Raw genomic sequence first — 24,138 nt, forward strand, 5'->3', positions numbered from 1 at the left:
ATAACATGAGCACGGATGGTCGAGTGGTCTAAGCGGGCGACTTTTTACTCCAGCACTCTAGGGGTCAGTGGTTCGAGTCCTGTTGAGGATAACGTTATTTTTACTTTTTTAAATTGTATTCTTGTTTTTTTACTGGAGATTTTTAGGTCCAATGTTTAAATTTATCAATATAAAGCATTTAATGTCAAATTTCAAGACATGCCAAAATCTGTGAAAAATGTCAAATTTTCATATGTTTAAACAATAATTTTTGTCAGTCGTTTTAATACGTATGCATCCATCAAAACAATTGGAATGGAACATATAACCGTTGCCAAACAGCATTATTATTTACTTTTTTTGCCAATGAGGCAGAAATGTTAACATATTTCAAGTGATTAAACATGTTAAAAGCTCACCATTTTCGTACTTTAAAACATAAAAATCAACACAAAAATTTATATAATTTATTTTTAAATATGTATATAAGCATAGCTATTTATAAGTTTACATGCAATAGTAAATATTATTGTTGAGGATATTTAAACCTGCACATGCGTACTGGTAAACTATTAATACACCTTTTTCCAATATAGAATACATTGTTCGTGAGCAAAAAAAAAATACCGTATCAATAAATATCAATATTTCAACAATACTGATCTGTTTAAACAACGAACATTAATATGTCGGTATGATTAATGAGTAAGTGTGTGCACATTAGTATGTGAAGCGATATTTAAAGGGTATATTTTCTAACAGGACAATATGATATGATGAGCTTCCCACGGCTTTCTACTCAATACATGAACATGTACTATTTATTTTGTAACATCTGCGAAAGGAAAATTTAAATAATTTGATTGAAAGTTAATCGCCTGCATTATAAATGTCATATTTGGTTTAATTGACAGAATTGGTCCTTTTTTCTGGCAATGAAAAAATGGCAAACAGAATGACTCGTAGTCTCCTGCTTGCAATGAGGTCTTATGTACAAGTTAAATGGATAATATATATAAAAATACAGGGTAAAACGTCTTTTATTACGGCAACCATGAAATGTTCTTTTTGTGAACGCTAGAACATCCGGTTTATGTTTATCGACATGATTCGGATATTTGCCTATGCTCATAATCACATTATTACAAAGACTGACTATACAGTTTTTTACCGAATATCGTTCCAGTGTTTTTGCTCGGCAAAATATTTTAAAATATACGAACCAGTCCTGTCAAACTGTTAAATCATTATCTCCTGAAAATGTTTTAATACCCCTGTGTTCAATGAGAAAACTAAACAAAACAATATTAGTATTTTAAATAATGGCCGAATTAATATTATAACACACATTTCTAAATTTGGTTCGTCAGCGTTGTTATAGATTGACAATCAAAGGCGAACAGACTAATTATGAGAAAACAGACCGACAAAAACTAGCATCATAGTTACCACACAATTCTAGAAATTGGATACCTGTTGAAAATAGCTTGTATTAATTTATCTTATTTAACGTGATATGTTTATAATATCAATTTTCAGTTAAAACGTATTATACACTAAAGAGTTAACACCCGCTGAAGTTTTAGCAAAAATGTTTAATGATGTAATATCAAATCCGTAATATATGTAGCAAATAAGTTAACCAAAGTTAGCAAAAAGGTAACATTGAATCAATCTAATCTGTAGCAACTAAGTAAATAACATTATACAATATTATAAACTTGGAAAGCGTCTTCATAAGGAATATATAGATGAAAAATTATTCCTCATAGTTAAGAATAATAGAAACTATTTAATGAAAATTTGTTGCGTTGTAAAAAAAGAGTTCGTAAGGAATACAATATATTGCTTTTAGTGTTAGTCGAGCTGAATGTACTACTTCTCTGTACCCCGGGTACTTTGAAACATACTTCACCGTACACGATTTTGTTGGTACCCCGGTATACTTACAGGTACCCCATATTTCCAAATGAAAACAATTCGTACCCAAATTTTTTCGTACCCAAAATGATCGTACCCACATTTTTTTCGTTCCCAAAATGTTCGTACCCAAATTGTTTTCGTACCCCAATTTTTTTGGCATATTTTTTCGTACCAAAAATTTCGTACCCAAATTTGTTTCGTACCAATTTTTTTTTTCGTACCCAAATTTGAATTCGTATCCAAACAATTTTTGGCATAATTTTTTCGTACCCAAAATTTTCGTACCCACATTTGTTTTCGTTGCCATAACTTTCGTACCCACATTTTGTTCGTACCAAAATGTTCGTACCCACACTTTTTTCGTACCCAAAATTTTTGTACCCACATTTTTTTCGTAACCAAGATTTTCGTACCCACATTTTTTTTGTTTCCAAAATTTTCGTACCTACATTTTACACACAAAGGTAGAAAAAAAAAGTTGTTTTGCAATTTTTTGTTACGAAAAAAATGTGGGTACGAAAAGTTTCGCTACGAAAAAAAGGCCCAAAAAATTGGGAACGAAAATTAATGTGTGTACTTAAATGTGGGGAACAAAAACATTATGCAAAAAAATGGGTAAGAAAAAAATGGGTATGAAAATTTTGTGTACGAACAAATGTGGGTACGAAAATTATGGGTACGAAAACAATGTTTGGAACGAATTTTTTTATTAGAATAGATGGGGTACATGTAAGTATACCGGGGTACCCAAAAGTATGATTTGAAAATCGGTGTACGGTGAAGTATACTTCAAAGTACCCGGGTTACGGGGAAGTAGTGCCCGGGGGGAACTTGACCCATTCAGCGTTAGTCGATAGTATTATATACGTTGAAGCGATAAACAATGCTGTCGACGATTTGATGGTTGTACACTAAAATGGGCGATATAGTACACAGCACTTGACAAGTGATTTATATACCGATTAGAATCAGAAAAAAATCACAGTTGTAGAGTATCCTTGATTGTCACCACACTAAACACTAGCTCCCGTCTTGGGTTTTTGTTCCGGAAATCACTGATGGTAGTGTGCATATTGTCAATATGTTAAACTGTATTCGTTCCTCATAGTTGTTTTGTCCTTAGAATGAGCAATTGAAAAACCAGTCGCTTGTATTGTCTGGATGAATAGTAGCCTAAAGCCAAAGCGCTTCGTAACATCATCCACTAGATTGAATCTCTGGCCTTCATCGGTGTTCGTTTTCTGATAAATTGATGATTTTGCATTGGTGTTTTTGCAGTTTAAGAAGTTTGGTCGAATGGTGCTTTTCTTGGTTGGAATGCGGTGGTTTGCTATTCTATCCTTGAGTTTCAGTTCGACGTCTGCTGTTTTTTCAGGTGCTTTGGGTGATTCTGTGATGTTCATGATTTCAAATTGTTGTTTTTCCAGAGTATTACTCATTGAAATTTGCAAGTTTAAGAGCATCTCTGCTTGTTTCATATTTTGAGTCGACTTGTGTTCGCAAATGATTTGACGTAAAATTGAAATCCAAGCATGTGTTGTTTAATATGTGCCATAGCAAAACTTACATTTACAAGCATGGTTTTGAGTTTATTATTGCAAACATTGAAACTAAAGCTTGTTCACGTGGCATTTAAGCAAATTATATGTCATAAGCAAACATGTGTTAAAATCAAAAGAGATTATGTTCAAACCAGCTTTATGGGCGAAAATTCATCCGCATTTATCACGAAATAGAAAAAGATAAGTTATACAAACGTTTGAGAATACATTGTTTAAAAATTGAAGTCAGTTGGTCCCGAACGTGACATGGTACTTACTCACTGCGAGATAGTGGAGCCACTTATGTGCTCAACACTTCGAGCTTCTGAAATTTGCATTAAGTGGCACGATAAAACAAACATAGAAACATAAGGTTTTGTTCAAAATATTTAAATAAAACATTATTTATTACAAGTTAGTGTGTGAGCAGAATTCAATATTTTTCCAAATAGGTTCAAGCGAGATCGTCTTCGTAGAAAAATCAGATCAGTCCACGTATATATGTTAAGTATATACATTTACTGGTCGATTTTCCGAGCATGCTCGAATGAAGGAGGTATATCCTACATTCGAAGACATTGCATCCATTCTTAGAATATATGTTGGTTTAGTACGCACATTTGTGTATCCCCTAGAAAGCCGTGAGTCACGTTTCATTTCTTGTAAGAGCATATGGTTACAATTGTCAGTCTTAAACCAGTCCGAGTTTTACTGATTGTATTCGAGCAAGTATTTATGCACGAAAAATAAATGTTAATACATTCACATTGTAAGTGTTACTATGAATACAAGTTTTATTGAGTGTACATTCTGCTGATACAAATGCTTGTTTTGAAACTCTTTGCACGTTTGAAATCTATGAATGCAACTACGCAAATCGCACAACGTTGTTGTTATTTTTGGATCATTAGTAGTTCGAACTGATTTAACCCGATAGCTTAAAGCAGTTTTGCAATTGAAATGATATTCGGAAGGGAAACCATTAAGATCTGTGTTTTTTTTCTCAATTGTGATTTTTTGGTATTATTTCAAGAACAAATACTTGTTTTTATCCACTGCAAATAATGATATATTCTCCATGTATTGGAAGTTTGTTATTATAATGGTTAATTCATGTACGAACAATTTAATGAAGATTATTATTGGTTCATACTACCGTATATTAAGTATTTTAATGCTAGTTTTTGTAGTCTGTGGTCAAAGTTCAACATTGACATATTTGTCTGTAAAACAACATCAAACATATTATCGTATGAGAAATAGGTATGGTTTCATTGTGTCTTTTAATTTCGGAAAATTTTCTCAATAATAGTCTAATGCAGACTTTGGTATGTATATATTCATGACCCAGATACTTGAATGTTGACCACAGTAACTGTGAGTATTTGTTCTGGTGGTTACCATAAGATCTGGATGGCACATTTTCAACTGCAAGAAATAACCTGGTCACAATATGCTGATGCAGGCATAGCTTAACTACCCGCGTACTGGATTGCTACACACGTGGATAACATGGCATATGCATAGGCAAGGACGTTGGTAACTAGACGAGTACACGCATAGATAGCTTAATCTCAAGAATGGCGCATTTTCACCATCCAAGAACTGGACTAGTACCGACATGGTTAGCATAGGCTCAGGAAAGTATATTGGCATGTTTCACTGCCGAATACTGGACTGGTATCTGCTTGGATAGAATAGGCTGAGGCTGGTATAATTTCACATACAGTTACAACTTCACTACCCGTGTACTAACCTGTTTCCCATATTGGCGATGCTAAGAATAATATAACGGCGAGGCTTGCCGAGCCGTTATTTTATTCGTGCCGAGTCTGATATATTACAAAACGATGGGACAGTAACCTGTTTTTCTGTTTATCATACCACAGTTTCCTAAAAATCTGCAAAAACAATCCATTTTTTATATTTAAAATGTACGGATCCCCGCTGATTTTGCTGAACCGGCTTTTACACGTTGACATACATGAAGCAACGGCGTTCGAAAAGACGACACGAATAATCGCTTATTTTAAACATAAAAAAGTTGTTTGCACTACGAATGGGAAGAGTACTCCCGCTTTAATTATAAATGTCTGAATTTGGAGGTCAGGAATGAACTGCAGCAACAAATTTTATTGAAGAACACACTTCACCGAATATTTTGGAGACGCCCTTTTGGAAATGTGTATTAAAATTGACATTTTGATGATGGTGTCAATATTGACATAAGCGTGTTAAATCGTTTGTTTAAATAGTAAAGGATTATCATTGTTTTTAAATGAGCAAATTAAATAAATATTTACGCAAACATAATGATACATCCCGAATGTTGTTTACATTTCGTGACGTCATTTGACGTTGCAACGTCATTTCAGCAAAAAAAAACACAAAACAAAATGCGATTGGTCAATTAACGAAAACTAAGACAATGAAAACGCTTAAAAATGTTGTATTACATAGAGGATGTTTGTTGGATTCGGTGGATTATCGATTTAAATTCACTAGTGATGATACAAAATATATATTTTCTATGATCACGAGTGAATTAAAATCGATATTTCACCGAATCCAACAAGTTTTTAATTTTATTTATTTATTTTTTTCACCGTTTATAGTCATTGTTAAAGAGTTTAACAAAAGAATTACGCTGGGATAATGACGTCATTTCGTCAAAAAAATGACGTCATTTTACAGTAAACAGTGAAAATTATGGATAATTTTCACTGTTAATTTTCGATTGTTGAAACAGTGAAATTATCAGTTTTCATTCACTGATATTTATCTATAAACCACCGGAAAGCATAAAATAAACGTGTGATATAAAAAAAATATGTAATGGTTGTATTATATGGGAAACAGGGTATAGCATGTGATAAAAACATATAGGGCTTTGATAAAAAAAAACTGCACTATGTTGAACTTCATTTTTATACCACTTACCTTATAGTAAAGATGATATCTTCTATCTTAAAGCGATGATTAACTAAGAGACTTAGTATATAAGATTGGTTGTTGAAACAAGGTATATACAAACACACAATTACAGTCCTAACATAATAAAATAAGATATGAAAGTGTTAGTAAGATTAATAATTTAATTAAAGAAGTTGATTAAGATTATTATAATATTGACCTATTGATAAAATGACACTTTTTGAGTTATAGTAATAGTTTTTCCAACATAAAAGAAACATGGAAAAAAGAGCGAGATAATAATATAGAGCATATTAATCGACCAAGTAGTTCTTTTTGTTAATGAGCATTCGACTATATATCAATTAAAATTGACAAAATTATAAGGCTTTTAAAATGAGAAATAATTGACTAAGTTGGTATCTATGTGCTATTTTCATTTAAATTGTTGAGAAGCAATTGATAACTTACGGGGGGGGGGGGGGTATATAACAGTCATTTACAGTGTGCCGTAATCGCCTAGCAGTTGAGGCCGTTGACTTTTATTCCAAAAGACTGGGATATAATCCCGGAGGCAGGCAATGATTATTCATCTCAGCGATGTACATGGTAATATCACTGGTCCAGCACACGGGCCCTGGGGAACTAGGTTCTTAATGGGATTAGACTTTGAAGAAGAGTTATTCACATCAAATCGCAATGATCTTTCGGTCAGATAAGATTCTATACAGTTAAGAGAAGTTCCGAAATCATTTCGTAGGATTGAAACTGCCATTAGGAGGCGGTTAATATTAAAGACAAATCATAACAACTAATTTTAATCCGTACTGATAAATTGCATTAAGAAGGTAATGGTGCATTTTAAGCAAATGTGTCTCAAAACTATGGTTGTTGCGATAAGCACTTTGATATGACATGAAAAAATTCCTTTCCATGTGAACTGTGATCTGCATTCATACAACCTTTTTAAGAATTTTGAAAAATTGATAGATTTTAGACTGATCGGTAGTTTGGTAGTTCATGTGAAATCCTGGTTCCTTTAACAATTGTTTTATTACCGCATTTTCCGATTCGATTGAAAATACACCTTCCATCAGGGATCGTTTATTATTAAATAAAATCCTTTGTATATGCATACTTATGTCTGTCTAAAGTATACATGTTATGATTCATATGTACGTGTTGTCTGTCATACAGGTATCTGATATATATATATATATATATATATATATATATATATATATATATATATATATATATATATATATATATATATATATATTTATAGTAAAAATAACATGTACATTATTTGTTTCACGCATGTATTATTCAATGAGAACTTTATCACACTCGCTCTTACTTTGTTAAAATTGTTGATTAAATCTTTAAGCATTTTTTCAATATGTCAGAATCATATCCACATTACAGGTTTAACATCCAATCAATTAATACATAAACACTGACATTTTTCAGATTTCAGACTATATTAAAATGAAAGAAAAGAAAATTTTATAAACATTTTTAACGCTTCCTGCGCTCATTTGTACAAATGTCATTTATTAGATACGAACTTACAGTCTGGGGGAAGCAATCGCGATATATGAACACATCGGGACTTACTGATTTTCCTCCCTTAACGATCTTTTCACCTTAATACTTCAATGAATGAAGCACCAAAGCAATCGATTAAAAGTTTTCTTCCTCCTCTATCAGATACTAAATGCAATCATCTGAACCAGAAGTGTATTTGTATTCACCAATGTAGGCTAGAAGCTTTATTGTAAGCTTTATTGCTGAATAAATGTTGTTGTTGTTGTTGTTGTAATAATTTATGTGATAGATGGGAACAACCATGGAAAATTGTCTTTTAGCTGTACTCTCTGCATGATGCCTAATGCACGGGTTGTTGACATTGATCTATTTATCAGTTTTTCTAAATGTTTATTTGTGTGTCAATATTAACTGTTACCAATAAATGCTCAAATGCGTTTATAGCATGTGCGATTGCTGTTACTACGCTTAAAATTGGCGATATGAAACCAAAAAGCATCATTTTCGGTGAGCTGTGCAATTGTGAGAATTTACTTGCATCATAAGATTTTTTCCGTCATCAATTTTAAAGTCAAATCCATAAAAGTTTGTTGACAAAATAACAATATTTTTTTAGATATGAATCCAGGGAATTGAAATTAACTGAGCAACAAAAACTCCCCGACACATTTGATTCCACGTTATTTATATCAATTTAAATAATGCGTATTAAGTATGTAAACATATGTTTTAATGTGAAAATGTTCGTGTGTACGTGGAATGCAAACTTAATTAAACAGATACTTAAAGGGATCTTTTCACGCTTTGGTAAACTGACAAAATTGAAAAAAGTTGTTTCAGATTCGCAAATTTTCGTTTTAGTTATGATATTTGTGAGGAAACAGTAATACTGAACATTTACCATGGTCTAATATAGCCATTATATGCATCTTTTGACGATTTTAAAACCTAAAAATTATAAAGCGTTGCAACGCGAAACGCTTGAATAATTTGGAGAGTTCTGTTTTTGTCGTTAAATTTTGTGAAACTACGAAGATTGCTTATATAAGGTATAAAATACGTCAGGTATGTGTGGTCGGCGGAATAGCTCAGTAGGCTAAAGCGTTTTTACTTCAGGACTCTGGCAGGACTCCAGGGGTCACTGGTTCGAAACCTGCTCCGGGCAATGTTCTTTTCCTTTTTTTAATTTTATTCTTGATTTTTTTACTGAAGCCTTTACGATCCAATGTTTACATTTATCAATATAAAGCATTTAATGAATGAATTAAAAAATGCCAAAATCTGTGAAAAGGCCCCTTTAAAGTGGTATTATTGGCATTTTTCACCGTTGAATTAAGCTGAAAAGAATTAACAGGTCAAAAGAGTTAGTTAAAATGTGGTTACTGACTAATTATCTGCAACTCATCTTCCTACCAGTTGTTTATAAAAAATATATATTATATTCGATATTTTACATACTGGTGAGTCCTTTAAGCCGAAATGATCCGTAAAACGAAATAGTGACTTTGTGTCGTATGAACGAATCTGCACTAAAACTACATTTAGATTCACATCGTACATCGAATTGTTTCTGTCGTCAGTTGTCAAAACGAAAGTACGGTTGATATTCAAATGCATTATTTTTCTCTTTCCGTGATATTGTTTTAGTATTTTGATGCTGCTTTAACAAATATAAGTGTATATGAAGTGAAAACACCAAAAAATAAACAACTGTTGGGATAGACACCTATAACCTGTTAAAAGTCCATAATATCATTTTAATGTCTGAGACGAACTGTATATCAAAATTTACATACTGGTTTAAATAAACACTTGAAATAAAGATATAAACGTGCTATCGATATATAGTATTGCATCGAACATATTTATGAAATTTAAAAGTGATAAGTTATGTATTTAATTTATATTTTCATTCAAGGTTACACATAATAATTTTATATAGATTTATATAACCTACAAAAAGGACTCTATATCATATTGGTCTCAATTCAGCAGTGCACGGGTTGGGGAGAAGGTGCCACATACCGGTTTTCTCTGCGTTGATAAGCAGTTTTAACAAAAGTACAAACATGTTATCGACAAAGATTTTATAACTAAACATATTATTTAACCATTTAAAGATAATTGTCATTATCAGAGTTCTACATTTTTTTAAGTAGCTCTAAAGAAAAATAATTATTTCATTTAGCATACATACAACGACATTAGATGATACGTTTTTCAATGCTACAATTCACGCGTTGGAAATAAGGTTATTAAAAAAAAGACAACGGTGTGTTCGGTTCTCATGTAACCGTTTATTATTGAGTAAAAACAATATTTAATCTTATAAATGACTTCCCAACCCGCGATTTTTCTAGAAGCAAGTAGACTAAGAAACCTACAAAAGATAATTTTCTTTAAAAAAATAAAAGAACGGATATGCATATCCAAACGGATCGCATTTATTAAGGGTATGTTTGATTGTTTCGTTTAAATGTAGTACAGTAATTTAAAAATACCGTTTTACGGTTTTTATATGTAAACTAAGAAAATACTACTACTACTTCTACTACTACTACTACTACTACTACAACTGCTGCTGCTGCTGCTGCTGCTGCTGCTGCTACTACTACTACTACTACTACTACTACTACTACTACTACTACTACTACTTCCTCTACTACTATTACTACTACTACTAACTACTACTACTACTACTACTACTACTACTACTACTACTACTACTACTACTACTACTACTACTACTACTACTACTTCTCTACTACTACTACTACTACTACTACTACTACTACTACTACTACTACTACTACTACTACTTTAAAAGCGTTTTCTTACGTAAATTTGGGTGGACATGTCCTAACAAATAAAATAATTAGTTTATTACCTATTTCTAACCCCGATGTATTTTGTTATAAAACTTATTTGTTGATGGCGAAGGAAGGGCGTTGAAATAAGACCCATTTTTGTCAAAAGTCTGTCAATATCGACCCCCTTATAAATGTATAAAACAACGTTTAAAATTTAATTTATTTGCTGTAACCCTTAACAACGAATCATTTTGACGGTTATTCATTCATTTCATTTGAGCACGTAACATGCATTTCATAAAATGATCTTCCTTTTAACCGTTGTTGAAAAATCACGCAAAACCATGGTGGTAGTAAAACAAGTTGTAGAAACGTCATCAATGACATCATAAAATTTAAACTAACATTATATGATGACGTAGAATTTGTGCTTACATCACTTTAATTTATATTTCATTTCTCGTCAGGACAGAAGGTCGATAATAGCAAGCCATCAATTGGATACCGCTGTCGTGAAGGTAATTACTAGATGAGTTTTATTTCACAATTAAAATAAGTATTCATTTGATAAATGTGTGTCTAAAACAAATGTTGATGAACAATTCGAAGGCTGAGGGGTGAAAGCGAAACGTGCATTTTTCAAAATTTTACAGGAGAAGGTTTTTAAACTGTATCAGATTAACACTTCAAACAATAAAGCCAAGGCTATATAATTTCAAGTTTGATGCAAAATAGTCTGTTTTTGGCACATTTTAAACATAAACTTTTTAATTTTCACAAACAAAAAAGTTATTTGAAAAACTGTCAATTAGACCCTTTTCGCACTGAAATTTCACATTGTTGTGCTCAGCATTAAGAGCGAAACAGTATTTATGCAATAAAAAGGAAATGTCATGTACAAAACCATGCAAGAACTTGACAATAATCAAAATCGACTGCCTTTGCAGTTTGCAGTCTTTTTTTCGACCGTATTGTACTGGAATGTAACTTTTTCAGTGAAGTGTTTTACTAAAGTCATTAAGTTTATCATATTTCAGGGATTTAGTAGTGAGCATCTATTCATGCCCTACCACTATCTCCAAAAGATTCCACCACAACAATAGTTTAAAAGTGTAATCCTTCGAGTGAACGATGATATTCTTTTAGAGAGTACAGCCTACATAACACGAATATTTTGTATACTGTAACAATAAGACCAAATAACCTTACGTTATTCATACCGGAAATGGCAGCTCCGAATCAGACATCGCGCATGCGCAGTACGGTCTGGAATTACGCTAGCAGCAAATGTCATTGGAACCATTTTTGCATTACGCGGATCAATTAGAATGTGTCATAAGATACTTAATATATAATTACGAAACAAAAATATAATTACGCTACCTACATACCTTAAAGAAGAATTATGGAAAATAATCTTGTGGGAAATTAATACGCTTCACTATCGTGATGAGTTTTATAGGCGTTATGTGACATCATGGGTTGTGAAATCAATATTGACTGTTTCATTCTCATTTACTTTGATGTGAGAAAACCAGTATCGTTACTTGGGTAACTTAACTGTAATGACTATGCAATATCACACCACGACTCGTTAGGTTCGTTAGGTTTCCGACGGTTTTTTATTGTCGTATGTCCACACGTTTTATGACTGGGTTTTAATAATTCACTCACGAAATGATACAGTATATATGTCTAGAGTTGTGAACTGTTATACACACATATGGTAACGACTTCGTGTTGGCAACGACAAAGCTTACTCAAGGGAAAGCTTATAGTTAGTCGTGGGAACGCGAAAACTTATTTGCAGTTCCGACATTACAAGTCGTAGGAAACTCACGACTTGACTAGTGAATCGTAATGAATAGTGTGTAATGCATGATTAAAAACTAATAATACAAGGGATAGTCTCATAATTTTATTTTCTCTAAAAACAACTGTTTTGCGTTTTTTTTCTGAAAGTCTAAAAAGTTAATAATGTCCTGCAGCGAGTTAGTGATCTCATTCCACCAAGTTAAATATGTCGTTCCACCGAGTTAGATATGTCGATCCCCCGAGTTAGCTAGGTCGTACCCCAGAGTTAGCTAGGTCATTCAACTGAATTAGCTATGTCGTTCCCCTGAGTTAGCTAGGTCATACCCCAGAGTTAGCTAGGTCATTCAACTGAGTTAGCTTTGTCGGTCCCCTGAGTTAGCTAGGTCGTACCCCATAGTTAGCTAGGTCATTCAACTGAGTTAGCTATGTCGTTCCCCGAGTAAGCTAGGTTGTTCCCCCGAGTTAGCTAGGTCATTCCACCGATTTAGCTATGTTGTTCTTACGTGTATGTTTTGGCCTTCCTACGACTTTCTGCTGTCCGGTAGTAGAAAACTTATCTTAGAAACTTCTATTTTTAAATAAATGTTCTAACTATGTAAAGACTTCACTGTAACCTGCCGTTGGAAAATAGTTTCACCGCTCTGAGATTCATATTAAACGTTGTACCAGAAAGATATACATAATTTATAAAATAAACTGTAGATGGTGTTAATGTGCAACACATTAATGTATTCTGTGTTCGAAAGTTAATCTATTTTAAGTATTTTAGTTTTTTATACGATAAGGAAGTAAACAATATCTATATATTTTACAGTTTAAATGGACGCATTCACACGTGCTTTTTTGTATTGTATTGCTCATTCTTATTGCAAAGATGAACTGCTTGATTTAAACAATTTTCTTCATCTCTTAGGTCAATGAAAACAGCAAACAACGACAACAAATGTGACAATAAAATACACTGCAATCCAAGGCGAGTCTGATGCATGCAGATCATCGACTGTACTAAACATGTGTGTCGTGTTCTGAGAAAACTGGGCATAATGCATGTGCGTAAAGTGTCATTACAGATTAGCCTGTGCAGTCCGCACAGGCTAATCAGGGACGACACTTTTCGCCTAAACTTGATTTTCAGTAAGGAGGGACTTCCTTGAAACTTAAAATACAATAAAAGCGGAAAGTGTCGTCCCTGATTAGCCTGTGCGAACTGCACAGGCTAATCTGGGATGACTGTTTACGCACATGCATTAGGCCCAGTTTTCTTAGAACACGACTCATGTAATTTATGTTCACGTATGAATATGTTCTTGCATTGTGTTTACCTACATGTATATCTAACACCTAACCTATCCAACATTTAAAGCGTATGCCCGCGCTCTGTGAAAGGGGGTTTAATGCATGTGCGTAAAGTGTCGTCCAAGATATGCCTGTGCAGTCCACACAGGCTAATCGGGTACGACACTTTCCATCTTTACTGGATTTTTGCGAAGAAATATCTTTCTGTACACGAAAAATATCATAGAAGCGGAAAGTTTCGTCCCTGATTAGCCTAAGCGTACTGCACAGGCTAATCTGGGACGACACTTTACGAACATGCATTAAACCCCGTTTTTTTTACAGAGAATAGTCCATATACTTTCAACGGTGCACCTTTAATATTGTGTATGAATGTTCTAACATCGTATATTCAGGTTTCTAATCTAAATGTCACCGCAAATGTTTGACATAGATTGCCATTTATCCTCTGTCAAGATTGCCCATCTAAACATGGCTGTAACAGATAAGACGGGAAACTAATAAAAGCAAACGAAGGGCAGGCTATAACAAAATTATGTGGTCAATTTAAACGTACGTCAACATGGTTAAGAGGGGAGTTTAAATAGTAACGTCATTTAAATTAATTGATTGAAGATTAGTTGGTACATTGTGATTTAGATATTCGTAAAACCCTCATTTATTCATGCTAATGCTTGTGTATATACAAAGTGATAAACTCGGTCCAAGAGCCAGATACATTTACTCCCTTTGAATTTACATGTTATGGACTTAAATAATGGAAACCAGCCATTTACATGACTTATGAAATTTCCCACAGTTATATCTGTTTTACTTAAGCAGAATTCTGTGGATCGTTGCGAATGGACACGGACAGTAATCAGTGTACATGCCACGTGTATGGAACGTAAATATTGTGCATTTAATCATATGTTGTTACATGTGTTATTGATACCTGCGTCATGAGATCGAGAATTCAACTCGGAGTTGTTGCTGGAATGGTAGGGGCAGTAGTGTTGTTGTCGGTTGTGATTTTGCGACGACCTGGTGATTTGCTTGGTGGAACATCGTGCGTCCAACCGCCGGAACCCGTTTATGGAGAGCCTCTCTTTCGGAGAAGCATTGATGTCGCAAATGACGATGAAAGTGTATCGCTTCAAAATACATTGAGGGATGAAAGGAATAAACTGTCTAAAGACCTCAACGAAATGAAGCAGACGCTTGGACGCATGGATTGTGAGGTAAATAGCAATTGTTTTTGCTTAGAAGAGACTTTCTTTTAACAGACAATATCATAAAAGCAGAAAGTGTCGTCCCTGATTAGCCTGTGCGGACTGCGGATCGCTTTTCTGATATTTTCTGTTTAAAGAAAGTCTCTTCTTAGCAAAAATCTAGCTTAGGCGGATAGTGTCGTCCTTGATTAGCCTGTGCGGACTGCACATGCTAATCTGGGACGACACTTTACGCACATACATTAAACCCCATTTTCACAGAGCACGGCACATTAATAAATTTATAAATATTGTGTCATCATTATTTGATAATTGTTTGCATGTATTTGCGGCTATTACCTCCCGCGAGATCTGGATCATCTGTTATACATCGAGTATATGTTTTGCATAAGCACAGCGTTTAAAAGCCTCCAGCGACGACTGTGGATCAGGCGACGACTGAGATACTGTATACATGGCGGTGGAAAGCGGAGAGAAAGTATTTCCCTATTTTTTATAATATACATATTGGATTGAGCAGGTTTGAGTGTGTTCTTTGAGAGCCTAAGTGAGAGGAACTTTGTGAACGTAATCCCTTCCATCCTAGTTGCTTACTTTTCAAGAAATCCGTTAGAATGTGGTAAAAAATCAAACAAAACTCACCACTCTCTCAGTCAAACTCTAATTTAACAGGATTTATACCAAAGATAAATATAAAAAACATTTTAGTGAAATCTTTAATCATGTTATTTCGGTTATTCCAAATTACCGCATCCCACATGAACACATTTTTTATCAACTATTAAATTCAAGTGGGTTTTGAAAAACGGCTCATGCTAACGGATGTGACTAATTATTAGATGGTCATGATAACGGCTACGAAAATAAAATTTTGCTCATGTATTCGACTGAGACAATGTAACAATGGCGTGATGAGATGCGGACGTTATTCCCCTCTCAGAACTGTTAAGTTGGTAATTGTGTGTACGTTCACAAAGTTCTTCTTACTTAGACCCTCAAAGAACACACTCAATCCTGCTCAAACTAATACGTAAAATATAAAGAATAGGGAAATACCTACACTCCGCTTTCCACCGACATGTATACAGTATCTCAGTCGTCGCCTGATCCACAGCCGTCGCTGGAGGCGATTAAACGGTGTGATAAGACAGCATTCCAGACAAAGTAATGTACACTTTCCTCTCCAGAATACGCTAACGACAATTGCATGTTTTGAAACGTGTCCGAAAATTAAAATATGTTAAACTAAATGTTCATATTAAACTTTTCAATTTTATGAACTTGTTTTTATCAAAAGGATACGATGCTTATGTACTTAAAAACACGTGTTTGATGGTTTTCGATTCACTATATCTTTCTTCCCTTAAAATTTGGAATCATTAGTGATATTATAGGCATTTTTCACTGTTAAATAAAATTGTGTCATTGTGTCGTATGAACAAATCTGCATGAATACTACATTATAGGCATTTTTCACTGTTGAATAAAATTGTGTCATTGTGTCGTATGAACAAATCTGCACGTAAACTACATTTGGACTCAAATCGTACATCAAATCATTTCTGTCTTCAGTTGTCAAAACACCAATATACTGTTTGATTCCAATAATGTCGCTTTAATGGAATTACTATTTTTATTCATTTGCTTCTTAATATTAAATCACCTAAACTTGTTTTATTAGTAGCACAGCCCCATTAATAGTTTTATTTAGTACTGCCCTTGGAATTTGTTCACGTCATTATGTCATTATGGATTTTTGTGACGTCATACGACCGACTTTCCCAGTTGTAATCTACATGCATAGGTCATTGGGTTTATAACGTTCCATTTTATTTATATTTTCTCTTTGATAGTCGTTTCTTGTTTGATTTAAATATTTTTAATTTGTTTAGCAGTCACATAAACAACCAAGCTATGTAATATGGGATTTTTACACCCATTATTGCTGCTTCTTCCTGTATTTGCGTGATGATTATCTGAGATATTAACTCTATGATTCTATATTCTCAAATCTTTTCTATAAAGAAGGAATGTAGTTGACAATTGTTAATAGTTTTATTTGATCGTTCGTCAAAAAGTTGTAATTCTGTTACTCTTGTATCTTCAATGCAATTGAGTAATTAAATAGTAATTAAATTGAATGCGTTTTAATTCCCTTTTATTATTGTTTAATTTGAGTTACAATGCTATGACGTTAAATTTTATTTACACTTAAATGTATTATGAATATTGCTGGGCCAAGTGTGAGGTTGAGCGCTCTATAACCAGGTTTAAACCCCCAATGCTTTGCATTGACCGTTCCAAGGCGGTGACCCCAGCTTTATTCATATTTTGTGTTTATGTTGGTTTGTATTGTGCTGTATTGTGCTGTTTTGTACTGTTTTGGCAATCGGTCACTTGCCTTAAATAAAGGACCAACTAATTGTTTAAATGAAAATTCAATACTGCTCCAGCAGCTGGAGTTTCACTTCTTTATATTGTATAAATAATGCAGTTTGACTCCAATGTCATATCGGAAACTATCCTAGTTATATACGTATTGAAAAACAACATGTGAAAGGAATACGTTGAAATGAAAAATACCAAATGTTTCAGTTGTGATTTAATGTTGAATATAGTTTATACCATGTGAGGATGATCTGATGCAGTATCATTCATATTTGCTTTCCAAAAACGTGCAGTTTCAATATATATGTATGTAATCATCCATATTTTGTACATGTCTAATATTGTGCAAATACAAGGAAATATACATGATATGATGTATACTATGTTTTGATTTATAAACTAATTTAACATGCATTTGACATTTAATACATAAACAAACATTCAATGCGGTTGATAAGGGATAAAAAATTGACAACCACTACAACAATTCTACCTTTTTTTCTATTGAATTATTTTGATATTTGAAGTGTCAACCTTTAAATTCAGAATCATGATATACGCCGAATGTATTGTGTTAAAGATATATATTGTTTCAAAGTAAAGATGTGAAGCTTTACTAACGCTTAATTTTTTTTTACCGAATTTGATGAACTATTTTCCCTTAATCATTTTTCTTTATCAAGCGAGTTGTTTGTTTCTCTTGTTTAAATATAATTTAAATATGTTTAATATTGGATGATTCTTGGATATTTGTTATTTTTCCAAACTTCGAACAAGTCTTTTAAATCATAACTTATTAATTTGTATTACTTCGCTCAATTTTATACAGTGCTTTTCTGAGTAAAAATGTAAGAGATAAAAGAGATAAAAAGAGATAAAATGAGACCAGAAAAATAACCCGCCTTTAAATCTCTGTTTGTTTTTGCGTTTTTGTCAGAGACTTATATTAATCGATTAAAAGCTGTTCTTTATTCAATTAACAGAAAGGTCTTTTTTTTATATAACCATTACACAAAATATATCGGGTGTATTATCACTGAAGCTGATTTCATTCTTACTTACTTGAGTCAACTGGCTTAAAGGGACCAGTTCACGTAGTATTGTAAATTTTGAAGTTTGTCATTACATGTACATGTCTTAACTTTTGTACATTCAAGCATATTGACTAAAAAGCCAATCTGTAATAATTTACCCATTTGCTTTTATGGGACCTTTTCACAGATTTTGACTTGTACTGAAGTTTGTCATTAAATGCTTTATATTGATAAATGTAAACATTGGATCTAAAAAGCTCCAGTTAAAATTAAGAATAAAATTAAAGAAAGAAAAAACGTAACCTTCAACTGGGCTCGAACCACTGACCCCTGAAGTAAAAGTCTATCGCTTAGACCATACGGCAATCCTGGCTCATGCAATTAGTGATTGTTTTAATACTTTTTATAAGCAATCCTTGTAGTATCACAGTTAGACACAGTTTTTGGATGCCAAAAGGCACATATCTTCGACATATATTTAGTCAACAGCTAATGAATCAATTGAAACAGACAAGATAAGTTGGTACAGCGGAGTTCATTAGATCTATGAGTCAAAACGGGGTTCATTAGATCTATGAGTCAAAACGGGGTTCGTTAGATCTATGAGTCGAAACGGGGTTTATTAGATCTATGGGCCGCACTCTGGAAAATCGAGCTTCATGTATGTGCGGAAGTGTCGTCCCAGTTTAGCCTTTGGAGTTCGCATAGGCCTATCAGGGATGACACTTTCCGCAAAAACTGTATTTAAAAAACGCACTAATTTTGAACATCGGAAAGTGTCGTGCTGTGCGGACTGCACAGGCTTATCTGGGACAATACTTTTTTCATATGCATTTATACCTGATTTTTCAGAGCGCGGCGCATTTGTGAACCGACCATCTGAACTGTGAACCGCCAGGATTGTCCTTTGCATTGTCTTTGTTTGCTTGTAAACAGTCTTAAATGACTTGTGAGTCGTCTTAGTTGGCTTCTGAACCGCACAGATTTGCATGTAAACCGCCTAGATTGGCTTGTGAACAGCGCAGATTGACTTGTGAAGTGCCTAGAATGGCTTGTAAGCAGTCTCTATTACTTCCCTGTTATTAGTCTCCCTTTAACTTACGTCATTTAGCTACGTCCAACAGTAAGTTGAGAACTATTCGTTCATACGTCTTGAAACAAAAGTAAGTGTTATGTCCGGGATATAATCAAAATGTACCGTGCTCTATGAAAAAGGGGTCTAATACATGTGCGTAAAATGTCACTCAGCATAGGCTAATCTGGGACGACACTTTCCGATTTTATGATATTTTCTGTTTAAAGAAAGTCTCTCCTTGGCAAAAATACAGTTTCGGCGGAAAGTGTCGTCTCTAATTAGCCTGTGCAGACTGCACAGACTCAACTGGGACGGCACTTTACGCACATCCCTTTAACAGAGCACGGCTCAAATGTATAGCTATTCACTTAAGCGGCGACTACATGTTCTCTTATATCTGATTTAAGTGACAATAACCGATTTCAGATAAACAGATGCAAACGTTCAAATGCACGGAAGACAGGCACTTTAATAATGAATAACATACTTGTCGTATATAAGAATGAAATATATTGACTACATAAAGTTTTTACTTAATTTTCTCTGAATTATCAAGAAGAAATACCATTTCGAAAAGTTTTTGTTAATCATACCATTGAGTTGTGAAAGCTAACTTACTGGTACAGACATTTTGAGTCTAATGAATTATAAGAAAACGGTAGAGAGTTAAATTGAATTTTCCTAACCTATTTAATGAATGTTGATAGGAACGTGTCAAAATGTCATGTTTTAAAACGTTTGTGAGATTATGTCTTAACGAAGAAAATAGTATGCATTGTATGTTTTAATAAAACGATAATAAATATTTTATCTGTCGAAATACACATCATATTATTTTAAATCTTGTAATGAAAATGAAGTGAATAAAAACTTATAACGTATTCAATATTAATAAATACCCGTTAACAAAAGATGTTAACACAAACATATATTGAAATAACGAATATATTTTAAAACAAACGCACCATTAACAACACAAACAAGAATGGTTTAATAGAAATTTAGGAAGGTGCCAGAGCACAAAACAATGAACTAGCATTCATGTTTATTATTTAGCCACGTTCTGTGAAACTTGGACTGCATGCACGGGCGTAAAGTATCGCCCAAGATAAGCGTGTGCATTCCGCACAGGCTTATCAAGGACGACACTTTCTTTTTTCAAACATTTTTCGTTTAGGGAATTCCGTTCTTAACGAAAATCCAATTAAGGCAGCATGTGTCGTCCCTGATAAGCCGGTGCGGCCTGCATAGGCTAAGCAGGGACGACACTTGACGCACATGCATTAAGCCAAGTTTTCTCAAAACGAAACTTATTTCAGAAAGAGGAAAGTAAGACCAACTCGGCCGGCGGTTGGTGCAAGAAAGCGAGCTCAGAGGACGGTGGAGAACACATGACCGATATGCCTCTTATCAAGAAACTTACCACATTTCTAAAGGGTAACCAATATTTCGTTGATTGAAGATATTTTATGCCAGCTTCTTATCTCTACAAGTCGTTGTATATTTGAAAACCACGGTGTTCTATTGAAATTTACATGTTTAGCAAGATTTGGCATCATTCCTCGGTCGTCAATAGGCGCTGTTTATTATTAATGTTGTAGATTGAGATTGTAATTTATATTGTCACTCTGATTCATAAACTTTTCGTACGCGTTTACCCAGAGTCAAACAGTTCGCGTATTAACCCATTTATGCCTAGTGGACTCTCCCATCCTTATAAATTTGATCAACGAATTTCCAAAATTAGGAATGTCTACTATATTTTTATTTTTATATTTAGAATATTTCTTACAGAAATTGCTTTTAGCAAACAGCGAAGACCCTGATGCGACGCCGCGTCATGCCTCATCTGGGTCTACGCTGTTTGCCAAGGCTCATTTTCTAGACGCTAGGCATAAAAGGGTTAACTGTTGTTTTCGTCAGCTATACAATTTCAAAGCATGCAATTGTTTGTCTATGATTTAGGCAAAAAAGTCGGCAGCTTCGGTGATGGTCCTGGCGCCTACAAACGCGAGCTCTTAAAACTGGGTGACGTGTCTTCATATGACGCATACGACGGCGCCCCCTATTGTGAAGAGACGAGCGAGGGGCGCGTCAGGTTCATGGATCTTACCGTACCACAATACGGAATTTCCATGTACGACTGGATCATATCTCTCGAGGTCGCAGAACACATCCCAAAATCATACGAACCAGTCTATATAGCTAACATTGTGAGGCACAGCAGGGAAGGAATCATTATCAGCTGGGCTAGACCAGGTCAGGGAGGGCTGGCACATATCAACAATAGACCTCTCTCATACGTGGTTAGTCTCATGGAGCACCATGGATTTTTTCACGACAAGAATGCATCTAACACGTTGCAAATGGCTTCATCATTTGGATGGCTTAGAGACAATTTAAATGTTTTTAGAAGAGAAAAGGAACACAATTTAAAATTAATTGAACAGTGGTATACATAATTCTCCACCAATAAATGTAAATGTTAAACACCCGTGTTTTCCGTCCCACCAATGTTTTTGTCCCTGTTAAAATGCACGAGGCTTCTAACGCTATCGTATGAACAAAGGCAATGATAAATGATAAACGTGGCTTTCAAATAAACAGTAAGCAAAGCTAGTTAGATCTGTTATTTATAGTAATAACTGTATGATTTGCATGACAATTACGACAATTATATTATTAAGAAGAGTATTTAAATACTTTTTATCTCGTTAAATATAAACATAAATCGGGAAGGTTGAAGAACTCTGAGGTGTATAGACAATCTGAATGTGTGTACTGGAAACAACTTAGCTGCATAAACTTATTTATTAATATTTTGGTAAACCGATCAAAAATGCATCCATTCATAAACATAATCTATTTCAAAAGCTTTGAGGAATTCAGAATGGAAAACCGCTTCTTATTATTGTGTCATTTTTGCACAATTTCTTTTCCTTTTTATATGACATATGATGTGGCAAATTTTTAAAATATGTACTAAGATATTATATAAATAACTGTGAAGCAATTTACCATGGGAATATATTGTTTCATTGCATGATAACTTACCTGTTTTGAAATATGCTATCTACATATATTCAACACTTAACATCATATTGATATTTAAAAAAAAACGAAGATTAATAATACAATGTCGCCTTTAAAGCCTTTAAAATACCCAAATACTATACCGAGAATTTCATTTTATATGAATGTCGAATGTCAACTTTCGGGATATTAATAACTTATTGTTAGCTCTAGTTTGTTGTAAAAAAAAACAAATGTGTTTGGGAAAAGATCGATACAATTTTTCTTTAAGACCTTTGTATAAATGGACAAAGTCAGAAAATATTTTATGATCAGCAGCATTTTCCTAAATCGCAAAGGATCGATTTGTTAAGTATCACATGACTAAAGGGACTTGCCAAGATTTTGATCGATAATGTCTATGTTTAGGTAGCAAGGATTGTCAAAGTCATCATAGAGTATTAAAATAATTATGGGTATCTTTAGTAAGTGATTTGTAATTCTTATGAAAACTCTGAAGTCAGTTGACTGGCAGGAGCCAACAATAAAGTCCACGTATGAAATAATTGTGTATATTAAAAAAAAACGATTGTATTGTGTGCGTTTTGAAGTTATAATATGTAAATAAAATGAGTGTATCAAAGGGATTGCCGCAAAACGTATATTTGTATCAAAATTAAACTTTAGCATTTAGTTTTTTTAATATCACTTGTTTGCTACTCGAATATTTTGTGAATCAGTTATAAATTCACCAAGTTGAATGGTTATAATTTCACCAAGAGAATTATTCTATGAATTGACATCCTGCTTGTGTTTTACTGTATCTATATGTTATTTAAATTTAATAATTTCAATAGTTATGTGATTTATGACGCATTAAAGTAGTCAAACAACACACACACTTATAATTTATTGCAATCTGGTACCTCAATAAATAAATATGTAGGTATTAATTCCCTGCGTTTCTTTATTTAAATAAATGATCTCCAAAATAGAAATTGCTTATTTGTATCATTTGAGTCGTGAATATGTGCACAGCTTACATTTTGGATATGAAGCAATATAACATATTGAATTGTATAATTCTATCAGCAAGTGATATACGTGCTTATTTCTAATTGGCTGAATTACAATCTGGAGAAGTCACTATTCAAGTATGCACACGTTAATGAGCGTTGTGGTACAAATAATAAATAATGCAAATACAGCCTAAGGCTTGTGTCAACAGCATTGTAACCCCTTTGTTGTTAATGCATACTCGCTACTGATATACTTGTCAATATTTCGTACATAAAGAAAACCCAAATATTTCACCCAATTTCTCATCATTATTTGACACAATAAAAGAGGACATTTGTTTGTCTGGCACAGTTGTCCATTTTAGTTCCTGATAGCACAGATTGCTCATTGTGATCTTTCATTATACCGTGTGTTATGATAAACTGCTCACAAATGCGGGTAAGGCAAATGTAAGCACAGCGCTACCTGGTATAATGCCATGCTTCAATTTCTGAAAAGTCACTTAGTTGTGCCAATCTTTACTAGAAAACGCGTGATTATGTAAAGTATGTGTGATATGACTTCAACTTC

At 33.7% G+C, this 24,138-nt stretch overlaps 1 protein-coding gene across 6 annotated transcripts; it reads left to right on the forward strand.

The window, feature by feature from the left end:
- The first annotated feature begins 11,134 nt into the window (after nucleotides 1-11,134).
- LOC127876669 (uncharacterized) lies at nucleotides 11,135-23,443 on the forward strand. 6 transcript variants are annotated; one of them, XM_052422031.1, is made up of 5 exons: nucleotides 11,135-11,235; nucleotides 13,446-13,545; nucleotides 14,519-15,048; nucleotides 20,856-20,973; nucleotides 21,502-23,443. In XM_052422031.1, the coding sequence occupies exons 3-5, from the start codon at nucleotides 14,770-14,772 to the stop codon at nucleotides 21,996-21,998; spliced, it is 894 nt and encodes a 297-aa protein (XP_052277991.1). In that variant the 5' UTR covers nucleotides 11,135-11,235; nucleotides 13,446-13,545; nucleotides 14,519-14,769; the 3' UTR covers nucleotides 21,999-23,443. The 6 variants fall into 6 exon arrangements, with proteins under 6 accessions (XP_052277991.1, XP_052277992.1, XP_052277994.1 ...); XM_052422032.1 differs by having other exon boundaries at nucleotides 14,651-15,048; XM_052422034.1 differs by having other exon boundaries at nucleotides 13,446-13,534.
- Nucleotides 23,444-24,138: the final 695 nt, after the last annotated feature.

The sequence above is a fragment of the Dreissena polymorpha genome, chromosome 4 (genome assembly GCF_020536995.1).
Source record: "Dreissena polymorpha isolate Duluth1 chromosome 4, UMN_Dpol_1.0, whole genome shotgun sequence".
In the NCBI taxonomy this organism is placed as follows: Eukaryota; Metazoa; Mollusca; class Bivalvia; order Myida; family Dreissenidae; genus Dreissena; species Dreissena polymorpha.

Coding starts and splice junctions, on each gene's coding strand:
- LOC127876669 (XM_052422031.1), top strand. CDS start 14,770: ATGAGATCGAGAATTCAACTCGGAGTTGTTGCTGGAATGGTAGGGGCA. Junction 15,049..20,855: donor TTGGACGCATGGATTGTGAG/GTAAATAGCAAT, acceptor AACTTATTTCAG/AAAGAGGAAAGTAAGACCAA. Junction 20,974..21,501: donor ACTTACCACATTTCTAAAGG/GTAACCAATATT, acceptor TCTATGATTTAG/GCAAAAAAGTCGGCAGCTTC.